Below are 11918 nucleotides of genomic sequence, written 5' to 3' on the forward strand. Positions count from 1 at the left end.
CAGCGGCCTCTTCATTCCCGATAAGCTCCTAAACCCATTATTTATGAAATGATTCATTATTATTTGGCTGTCGTTGGCTATATAGGCTTGTGGAGGGCAAAGCATAAAAAAGGAAAAACAGCCACGGAGCAACGGCCTGTAACAACTAGGATACTGTAGCCTGTGAGCTGCAATAGTGGCGTTTTAATTTTGATGAGAGAAACAAAAGCTAGGGTTAAGCTTTTGACCTGTTTATTCTTAACAAAAGATTCCCTTTAATCCTAGGATAAGATAATAAAGGTGGAATGTCTTTTATTGGCATAATTTAAGGAATAGTAACTTAACCAAGAATCCATTAATGCCTTAAGGCTGGCGTGTTAACAATAGATCACACAAACGATGCGCTTCTAATTATGATAAGCGCGCATTAATTGAAAGGACAGCGATTATTTATGAAACAAAATTGACGATAAATAGATACACCAGTGGTCTGTTCGCGAGGATAGTTTTGTGTTATGGGGGTCCCCGGGTCCACGGGGAGTCATGGGCGCCTGAGATAAAAAGCGTATCGGCTTCTGTTGTATCAGATAATAGCGAAGCTTCAACGAACACGCGCTATCAGTGCACGCGCAGGGATGAGCAGGTACGGCCCATTAACGACAAAACGTCCGTCCGCGTGTTCACAGTAAATGGGTCATTTGACACTTTTGGTAAAACACCTATAATATTTGATATATTTTGAGCTGCTCTGTTGCGCACAACCTGCACCAGAACCAACAGTCACGACCTTCATCCCACTTCCTGTGATCGGCTGTAAACATGTTTATTCAGCCAGTGCTTTGATCCACCTGGGACCGTGTGGGGAAAATGACAACTTTTGTTGGATGGAAAAATAACACACCTGTTAAATTATTTAAAATTATACCCATGATTTGTTCTGTTGATATTTTTTTTATAAAGTTAATGCAAAATTTGTTAAAAAAAAAAAAAAAAAAAAAAAAAAAAAAGTCAGTTTTGTCTTTAAAATGAAAAGATTAAATGTAATCATAAATGTTCCAAAGTAGTTTTTATTAAAATATTACAGGTGCAATTAACATGTTTTAATCACATTTACAAATACCAGACTGTAAAGTTTGACATTTTTTGTAACCTTTTTTTGAAAACATGTTACAGTTTATTACCTAATCTCAAATAAGAGAATGTACCATCAATAAACAAAATATACAGTATTTCAGTATTAAAATATATACACATTCCAGTATTATTCCACAGTTTAATTTCACAACAGTATAAAACTAAATATTGCTCCTGTTTCTGAGAGTTGCCGTGCATATTTATATTTAACTGTCACTGGCAACAGCCTGCAACTCCAGTCTCACATCCATAGGAGGTTTTACGTGCCTCTGTCCCTTTATCGTGGGCTGTGTCGGGCTGGCATGATCCGCAGAGAGGCTGTGCTGTCCCGGGTCATGAGCCTGGTGACCTGATCCAGAGCCAGACCGGCCACTGCCTCTCCATTCACCTGCAGGATCTCATCCCCTACCCCCAGGAGGCCCATGTACAAGCCCTCTCCACTGCCATCGCCCACCTTCTCCACATACACACCTGAGACAACAGGCCAACAACAGTGTGAGTTTACAGAGTTTACAGACACTTTACAGAGGACAAATGTGGGAAAACAGACAAATGATGAAAATAAAGTGTACAAACAATACATTTATGCAAAATGTTTGGTTGATATTTGTTACAATTAAAGACTGTACAATATAAAATTTCCCATCTGTCACTACAATTCACTGCAATTAATAACTTAAAAATGCAATAGCAAAACATAAAACTTTAATAATAAGTGTTGCGCAAATCTCAGAAATATTTAACACAATATTTATGATGGTATATTTAGCAAACTTTTCACACACAAATGAGAAAATATTTGGCATTGTGATTGCCACCAGAGTTAAACAATGTCTGTATGGTTCAAAAAAGCAAGCTTGAAATAAGCAAACACGATCACTGCAGAAGAATCTGTGTACCACCAGTATGGCACTTGTACCACAGTTTGAGAAACACTGCAATTAGTAAGAGAAATGATGGCAATTGGTGACATAACACAGTAATAATCATCACAAATACATTTTGTTTCTATATTTAATGATTTATTGTTATTACATACCTAATTGATCCGGAAAATCTTATGTCACCTTTTTTATGTTGCCAAAGACAAATAAAGATTTAAACTGCATCTCCAGGGTTCATGTATGCTGATGAGTGAATAAAAGTGTGTTTATGAGAGAGAATGCAGGATAACAAATGTAAAGTAGCACATGGCTTCTGGCATGTTTACAGCATGTATCTCGTGTATGTTTGTTAACATTCACTGTCTCCACCAAATACACAAATAACATGAAAAATAATAATTAAATAACCTGTATCTGGACGCCCTTTGCCTCTCGATATGACAAATCCAAAAGGACCATTGGGGGGTTTAGTGAGTTCCAAGAGGAGTGTCCCATCAGGGAAGGCCTGGGTGACCCTGCCCACGGGACGCCCCATCCTGGACACAAGGACGTTCTCCACACTCAGGGCCCGGTGAAGCGCCAACTGAGGGCTTTCAGGACTGCAACATAAAACAATGCTTTGCAAAACCTTTTCCTGTTTATTTGGACTTAATCTGAATGTTTAGTTCTTTACCTTGGAGCCAGGCCATATGGTATCTGCACCTCCCCCAGAATGGTAGAGCGCTCTGTCCTTCTCTCCAAGCTCTGTACAGAGGAGGCTTTGCGCAGCTGTGCCAATGGGAACACCTAGTGGCAGAAGAGGGAACTGTTACTGATCCATTTTAATTATCAGTAGCCATTGATAATTGCAACTATTCCTATTACTGCAGCACAGCACCTGCATTAGAGTGAAAAAACTTCAACAAATTTCAATTTTCCTTCTGACTTATGTGATTCCACCACAGCTTTTTATTTAAATCAAGAGAAAACATTTTAAGACTGAAATTACACAAAAGTGTAGAAAAATATGTCCTAACTTTGGAATAATTACAAAAAGAAGAGTGTAAAGAGGATGAAGCTGCAAAGGCCTATAATGAATTATTTGAGCTCAGTGACAGCCAGTGATGCTGTTACTTCAAAGCCTTGCATGATCCACTGTGGCAAACAACTTGTGAAAGGCTTCTCAAAGCCAAACTGGGAGACGTGTCATGATTTGAGCCTTGTGAGCCTTACACATGAAGGTAGAGGCTGGGGATGAATCACGTTTAAAGCGTAACTCACTGTGTGGAGGGTTTGCAGGGAGGGGGTTCTCTGGATGCGGATGGAGGGTTGGGGTCTCCGCGTGGGGCTGGGGGAGGCAGAGCTGGCTCGAGGGGCAGGAGGAAGGCTCAGCTGCTCCATGCTGCTGGAGCGAGACCCCTTCACCAGTCTTCCCACGCTGTTCAAACCAATGGAGGAGAAGAAACGACGAAGGAACAGTTTTGGACGTCCATCCAGCTTTCTGTGTGAGAAACACTTATAGTAACACACTTACACTACATTGAGCTTACAACCTCTAAGACAATACACGTTTGAAATCACAGCCAGGTATTTGTAAACACTTGTTTGTAATCAGGAAAGTCCTACATAATGTAACGTAGTACTTGAAATTGCAGTGACTACTGGAGGTAGCTCAGCTTTTTTTTTTTTTTTTTTTTTTTTTTCACAAAGCAGCAAAATATACCCAGATCGCACTAATATTCCAAAAAAGGACTAGGAACAGTAGACAATACTACACTGTTCAAAAAAACAAGCACTTTGAAAACACATCAGATCTGAATGTGACTAAAAAAAGTTATCTATACAAATATGGACAGGGCAATGTCTTCATAAACAAAAGGATACCACCTCTTTTAAATTTTCAGCCTACAGAGGGCTTAAATTTCTAGACACCCTGAAACTCAAAGTGAAATAATGATGTGGCAGGCTAGTCCATTTTTGACAAAACTTATTTTCTGCAACTCAAAATGCATCTCAGTATTTTGTAAACCCCCCCATGTACTTGTATGCATGTTTGACAACATCGTGGTATGCTCCTAATGAGACAGATGGCGTCTTGTTGAATGTTCTCCCAGATCTGTGTAAGGACATCACTGAGCTCCTGTAGAGTCTGAGGAGCAACCTGGCAGCGTCTGATGGATCCAAAACATAATGTCCCAGAAGTGTTCTATCGGCTTTAAGTCAGGTGATTGTGACGGTCATTCAACTGTATCAATCCCTTGATTTCAGGACCTACTGCACCAGCGTAGGGTGTGCGTTTTTAGCCGGTAGAGGTCTGTGTATCCCTCTATGGCTATGCCTCCTCAGACCATCACTGACTCACCACCAAACCGCTCATGTTGAACAATGTTGCAGTTCTCCTTGTTTTCTCCAAGCTCTTTCACATCTATCACAGGTGCTCAGGGTAAACCTGCTCTCACCTTTGAAAAGCACAGGGCACCACTGTTGGACTTGCCAATTCTGGTGTTGTCCAGCAAATGCCAATGGGGCTCCATGGTGCTGGGCTGTGGGCACAAGGCCCACTACAGGACGTGGCACCCTCAAGCTACCCTCATGAAGCCTGTTTCTGATTGTTGGAGCAGAGACATTTACACCAGTGGCCTGCTGGAGGTCATTCTGTAGGGCATGGGCAGTCTCAGCCTGTTCCTCCTTGCATAAAAGTGCAGATATGGGTCCTGCTTATGGGTTGAGGACCTTCTACGGCCCTATCCAGCTCTCCTAGTGTAACTGCCTGATGTGCTTTCCTTTAGTGTCCTTTAAGTGTTCCTTTAATTTTTCTGAGAAGTCTATTAAAACACCACATACACCGTTCAGTAGAAAAAAGTTGAATAAGTGATCACTTCCATTTTAAAATACTATATTATGCAAAATTGAGTACCCGGTTTCCAGCAGCCACCATGTCATTTTAATTTTCCTGTTAATTTTCCCTGATAAATCAAAATATGAGATGGGATCCTTTTTGTTTTGTGTATCTGTTCTTGTTAAGAATTGAGCCAGTCTTGACATATATGTAATTGTCTGGATCTATAGCGAAAGAAATTCAATTCTGTCAACTAGACAAACATTTTTGAGTGAAGACATTTTGCAGCTCCAAGAAGAAGCCACTTGAATGAGCTGCAAAATGTCTGCACTCTAACATCTTTTGTCTAGCTAACAGAATATATTTTTTCTATGTTTTTGGGATAATTTCTTCAGATTCAAATGACTGTATTAATGCTACCATGGGCAATTAGTTTGGTTTCATTGCACTTTACATGCTGTAGCTTTAATACTAATAATTGTGTCATGCAATTAAACCAATGAGCAATATCCTTTTAGTCATAGTTATTTTTTTTTTTTTCAGAAAAACTAAAATACATCAGTTTGGACATCAGCTATTAAATTTGTTTACTTATTTGTTTGTGCTTGTGTATCACCGTCTGTCCAGAAGAGGGCAGCATTTTCAAGCCATAGCATTGTATTTTGACAATGGTTTTTGACCAATCATATAATAGCCTTTCATAGAGTCTCCCTGGTCAGGTTCATATTTTGAAACAGCAGTAATGGGGATAAGGGATTTATTTTCTCAGCCACAGCAATAGTTTTGTGATGATTCCTCACCTCGAGCCGTCTGGGTTGTCCTCCCACACGGCTTCTGCTTTCAGATGTTCTGCCCTCAACAGCTCTGCCCTCAGGTCATCTGAGCGGGACAGGGCCACGCTGCGCAGGATGGGCCGACCCTCTGAACTCCCTCCACCTTCCACACTCAAGCCTGCTGGGACAAAAGAGCAGTATCTAAAACTAATGCTTGTTGATTGTGCACTCATCTTTTCATATTTTTTTCATTATTGTGCAGCAAATTTCATATAGTTTATACAGATTATCTCATGAATTCAGATAATAATAATATGAGACACACTAAGCACCACTTAACTGCAAATGTACCATCCTGAAAAATATATATTTAAAGTTAAAATGTAAATGTAGTTAAAATGTATTTTTGGTAGTTCAAAACAGTACAGGCTTAATTGTCTTTTCCATTAAGCAAGCCATGTATGTCAGATTGTATTTTGGAAACATAATGCTCTTGTCTAAAGTCAAAATTGTGTTTGCTCAATTATCCAAAGTACTGCAAAATACAAAAACAAATATTTAAATATAAGCCCTTAATCTGTGCAATGGCAACTCACCCGGCCCATCTGAAGCAGAGTCCCAGTGGTCAGCAGCTGGCAGGTCAGAGGTCAGTCGGGCTGGAGAGTACCTCAGAGTGGATGGTCGGATGCAGGAGACAGGGCTGCCGGTACTAGCAGCTGATTGGTTTAAAGCCACTGGACTCGACTCTCTTCTCACTTCTGACTGGTCGTGCTCTGTGTCCCCCTCCACACCTGCACTGGACCCATCTTGAAACTGTACCATCTGGTTTGGACTTGCACGATTCCTTGAGCTGGATTTAAGCGCTGATTTGATTGGCAGTGGAGGACCTGTTGATTCCTTTGTTGCACTAGACGCTTCTAGCAAACGCGGTTCTAGTGCAATTGGGCTTCCGGGGGCAAAAGTCACCCCCCTGGGCAGGTTGACCCTGTTTCTTGGATTTGAGTTGCGTCTTTGAGCCCAGGATGGACCATATGGACCATGACCAGACTCTATTCTGCTCTCCCCTTTCCTGCTCCTCCTCCTGAGTTTTCCAAATCCTGAAGACTTCCATCCCGAGCTGACTTCCTTGTCTTCACCCAGAACATAGGCTCCAGCGAAAGTGACTGTGAGTGGAGCTTTAGGACGTGTGCTAACTGGTTTCAAGGCCTGCTTAGGTCTTGGATCTTCAGCAGAAGTTAATTGTTCTAGGTCAGTATTTTGTGGTTCAGATGGAGAAGTAACAGCCTGCGTTTCCCTGGCGATAGACCCACATGCTTCACACTTTTTCACCACTACAATGATTTCCCGCACCACAGTTTGGGTTTCAACACTAACAAGAGTAGGAGGCATGGACACGCTTCTTTGGTTCTTACCACTGCTAGCATCCTGGTTGTTTTCTCTGTTCTTAGGTCTGCCACGTTGTCTCACCCTGTCCATATATCGAGACTGTGCTTCTTTCTCAGATTCATCCTCAAAGCGCACTCGGGTTGGGGAACATCCATAGCGCCTGGTGCGACCTGCCTGCTCCGAGGGGGACGTGTCTCGGTGCTCTGGGGCAACGAGCGGGAGACAGACACTTGGAGGGGAGATTTCCTCTTTGGTCTGGACAGCTTTCTGCACCCGTGTTGGACTGTCAGAATCAAACTGTTGTTTCTTACTGCAAATAAAAACAAGAAAGATGAGTAGATGGCAATCACATGCTAGAATATGAAGACTTAATTTCAGATGGAGGCAGGGGTTCATGGAATTTAGAGTGATGAAAATCTAGCATTGTTGCCAATAAATAACCATTCAAAACTAATTATATCTTTTGAGTAAAAATCTTCAAAATATAAACATTAAGAGGAAACTCATTGTATGGGAGATTTACTGTTTTTAGAAGCAGCATTAAAATTTATGGTCCACAAAGTATAATTAATGGACATGGATGACTATGGCAGGTATTAATAACATTTTAGTAGTAAGATTTTATTGAAGCAATCCTTGTAACTTTCTGAAGTTGGCAGATTACCTGTATGATTCCGTGCATATAAAGTTAAAACCATTCTTCAGAGCATTCTCTTTAGCTAGATATGAGTTTTATGTCATACTGTGGAATATTGTAGCCTAAGGGACAATATTTCCATGGAAACAAACAGGAGTATCAGTATCAGGTTTGTCAGGTTTGTGGAGATGCATGTCATGAGTGGAACATACTCCAAACCTGTTCATAATGTTGGGTCATAATGCTATGGCTGATTGGCGCTAATATAATCTTACATGACATCACTCTGATCAGTTTCTCCTCGTCTGCTGACTCGATCGCCTTTCATGTGATTGGACCGTGCCTTCAGCCTTGCTCTCTCCAAAAGACGCTTGGCTTGTTCATGTCTTGGACTCAGAGGAAGTTCATCAGTTATTACAAGAACTGACCTAAATTTGAACAAAAAAGAATAGATTATATACTTTTTGCTATTTAGGTTGACAGTGGTTTGATTAAAATCTGTAGTTATACAACTGTCTAAATGTATTGGGAGTTGATGGCGTACCATGGTGGCGACATATAACAGCTAATGGTCTATCTATGGGTTTGCACCAGAGCTAAGCTGCTCAGCATTGTGCTTCAGCGTCTGTCTTTATCCCATAGCCAGTGATAAAGATAGCATGATACACCAACCATGTGAGTAAGCCTCATAATGGGCTGAGTATAATTTATTCTCTAGGGGCGTGTGAAAAGCAAACTATATTTGATAAAACTACACTGCATGAGCTTAAGATAAGAGACCTGAGTAACACATTTAGCATAATAACTTTTTTTCTTTCAAAGCACCTTATGTAACACTATGTAATTATGCAAAATAATGCAACATTGTTAGAGCAATGCTTCTTCAATCCCTGTGCCTCGTTGCAATGTTTGTTTTGATCTTCTGCACAAGGCGGCCTGTTTGTGCTCTCAATAGATTTGCTTCTACTTCCTCAACGCCCACAGTGGCAAAGTAGAATTTATGAGACAAGGGTATAAATAGTGCATAGGGGTTGTATGTCACCAGTTGTGCCAGCAGGATAAAAGTGCAGGGTCACTTACCTCAAATAAAATTCCTGAGGAAGAATGGCTGAGTCTGTGCAGTCCAAAAGCCCTGAGACATCTGAGTGACATAAGCAGAGAGAAGAGGTGCGAGCAAAGGTCATCATACATTTAGACTGTATATTACTCAGCATATTGAAAATAAGCAATAAAAAGTCTGTAAAATGTCTGCAATTTAATTCTCTTTAATTTTCTTTTGCTTTTATATTGTGTTTTTCAAATGTGAAAATGAAAAATACATTTACAAGACATTATTTGAAGTTACAGTTAATCTGGAAATAGTGGCATTTTCAATTGTTTTGTTTTTTGTTGCTACTTTGTGTAGATTTGATTTAATGACTATAGTAATATGTTGGTATGAAGTAGATTTATGCACCGTTATAATCACCATTTGACTAAGCTATGTAAAATAAATGCAACACTTTGTGGCAAAGACCTCATCTGTCACCTACCAACAAGTAGAATGTCTGTTAAGTGCACTAAAACACAAAAACTGGGACTATTCCCCTAGAGCTCAGGCTGCTAATATTAGCAACACCCTTCTGCACATCTGCACAGCTGACATCTGTTCAGCATGGGAACCTGCCAGGTTTGCACTCATAGACATGGGGAGACAAGCTTAGCTCAATCTGCAACAGCTGGGATCTTTTTAACAAGGCACATTTTCCATGTATAAAGAAATTTCATTGTTAAATGATAAGGATAATGAATTAATAATAATTCAATTACTACTGAAAGTAATTTTAACTGTTTTCAAATTTCATATTTTTAATAAAAATGGTTATTGATAATAATGTGATTATTTTTGGTATGGTGTTTTATGCCTACGAAAGTCAAAAAGATCACAATTTCATTTGAGAATATAAAGCAATTTAAATTTTGTGTAAAAGTTATTGGGGTCACAGAAGGGTTACCTCATACTTGGTTATTTTAAAGACAATACAGTGATGTAATGGTTATTATATTGTCTTTAAATATTTTTCAAAGGTGTCATCATAGTTCAGTTAGTATGAAAACAAAATGCATGCAAACCAGATGTTGTACTTTTCATATCACCTGTGTCTTCAGGTTGATCTGCACTTTCTCCACTCATCTCCTTTGCTACTTTGCGACTCTGTTGTCTTTCTCTTAAATTTGCATAAGCTGTTTGTTTGACTACAGGTGTATCATCAGATGGAAAAGAAGCACTTTGTGAGGCTATGTTCACATTATCAGATGAACACAGTCCTTTGGTCTCCAGCTCCTTCTGCTCGCACTTCTCCAGGAAGCACTGCATACTATCTGAGTGCTTAATCCCAGCAGGGATGTCCGCATCATCTACTGCAACTCCCACATTCTCACATTTTCTGTCTGTTTTGGCATATTCCTTGCATTTTTCAATCTTAGTGTAATCCATTATGGGTAAAGCTGAGGGACCAACTCCATTTAGAAGCAGTGTTTCTGGACGTGCTATCCTCCAAAAACCTTTAGGGGGAGCCCAATGTCTTGTGGATGCAGAAAAGGTTGAGGACATATTAGTACTTGAAGTTTTTGAGACAGAAGGTGCAGCTGGTAGAGATTCTTTTGAATTTTCATTATTGATGTTGTTGGACAAAAGACTTTCCAAACTTTTAGTTTTTGAGATATTTTGTACTATTTCTGGTGATGCCTCTTGTGCTCCTTGGGACAGCATCTGTGTTTCAGCAGGTGGACTATGGATCTCCAACTTAACTTCAACCTCAACCTCCTGATCCTCATCACTTGTACTCAAATTCCTAGTAGTTCTAGAGCGCCACGGTGGAACAGTTATGGGTGTCAGGTTCTGTCCCTTCTCCTTTGGTCTTAGATAGATTTCTGGTGCAATGCCACATATACCGTCTTCATGAGTGACCAAATTTGATCTCTCTTTGTCCTTGTCCCTCCCTCTTTGCCGACGCTGTCCAAAAGTCTTCAGTTTGGTTTGCAACGAATGCACAGCTGAATCCTGAGACAGGATAGAAGAAGAACTGGTGAAGATGGGCTCACGGACTGGACCAGTTACAAGATTCCAGTTAATCGGCAACCCTGTAGGTGGAGATGAGCTGTTCTTTTCTTTTACTGGAACCTTATCCACACCAGCTTCTCCCTCCATTGGCTATAAACAAAAAGAAAGAACACTAAATTTTCAAAGACTAGATCTTACATCTCATTTGCTTTGCCTGGCATGTATGTAGTGTGGATTCAGTCACGTTGCCTTATCCCCTGATTACTTTGCAGTGCAAAGGATAATCCTTTCGGATGAGAATAAGCAACTGCTGCCTGCTACTGAACCATTCCTCAAATAAACTATATTGCTTTTGATCCGTCAGAAAACTGACTCTAATTTTTTCAACAGTTTACACCAACTTTATTTTGATAGCCTAGATTTAAGGATTAGGCCTATCTTTAAAATGCACGAGGAAAATAACTTTCCATACATAAAAATGCATGGAAATGCGTAGCATACCTGGATGTTGCTTCAGAGATTGATGGCTGTCCTTTAAAAGACAATCTCACTCTGTCCAAGAATTCATCACAAAAAACGAAGATGCCCCGATTTAAGTTGACCTGCTCTGGCAAAACCGCCATCCGAATGGATCGATCACAAGTAAAAACAATCCTCCTGCTAAGTAAGTGCCGTGGTGCTGATGTTGTGATTTCGCACACCGCTCACGGGAGGCGGTACGAAGAGTGTGGGACGATCCAGCACTCTCTCAATCATGATTGGTCCGGTAATCCCTTCAGAAATCAGTAGGATTAGAAAAAAAATGGAATACAAAAACGCATGCTTAATTTCGTCCTTGCTTAGTGAATTCACTCGGAAGAATCTCTGTTGTCTTTTCTCAAACGCGCACACAGCTGGTTGCCAGAGCGCAAAGAAAGTAGGCTGTAGTGTACAGCCTGGACTGTGACGCGGAATGAACATGAGGGCTAGCCTACAAGCTTTCACTTGCCCATTAACTACATTGTTATTTAACCTTTTTTGATAAACACAGCAATCTACAAAACTTCACAGCATACTTACAGTTTTTGGCATTAAACGTTGGCAAGCTTTTTGACCAAGTCTGCAGAACCGTTTCCTTTGCATTATTTGTTCCTTTTCTTATGGTCCAAGGCAAGAGGGATGATCTGACGAATGCTTTTTTGCCGTAGCGTTATTTGACAATGGGAAAATCTTTTGGACATCTGCCATCTGCATATGTTATGTATTTTCACTTTTGCTTTGCAGG

At 40.3% G+C, this 11918-nt stretch overlaps 1 protein-coding gene across 1 annotated transcript; it reads right to left on the reverse strand.

The window, feature by feature from the left end:
- Nucleotides 1-1112: 1112 nt before the first annotated feature.
- Nucleotides 1113-11810, reverse strand: si:ch211-13f8.1 (uncharacterized). The gene is made up of 10 exons (XM_055151922.1): nucleotides 11714-11810; nucleotides 9748-10804; nucleotides 8692-8752; nucleotides 7887-8039; nucleotides 6185-7284; nucleotides 5616-5766; nucleotides 3258-3477; nucleotides 2698-2783; nucleotides 2406-2596; nucleotides 1113-1584 (listed from the first exon to the last, which is right to left on the reverse strand). The coding sequence occupies exons 1-10, from the start codon at nucleotides 11774-11776 to the stop codon at nucleotides 1391-1393; spliced, it is 3276 nt and encodes a 1091-aa protein (XP_055007897.1). The 5' UTR covers nucleotides 11777-11810; the 3' UTR covers nucleotides 1113-1390.
- Nucleotides 11811-11918: the final 108 nt, after the last annotated feature.

Source organism: Boleophthalmus pectinirostris, unplaced genomic scaffold, assembly GCF_026225935.1.
Source record: "Boleophthalmus pectinirostris isolate CB_2022bp ecotype Guang Dong unplaced genomic scaffold, ASM2622593v1 HiC_scaffold_16, whole genome shotgun sequence".
Lineage (NCBI taxonomy): Eukaryota > Metazoa > Chordata > Actinopteri > Gobiiformes > Gobiidae > Boleophthalmus > Boleophthalmus pectinirostris.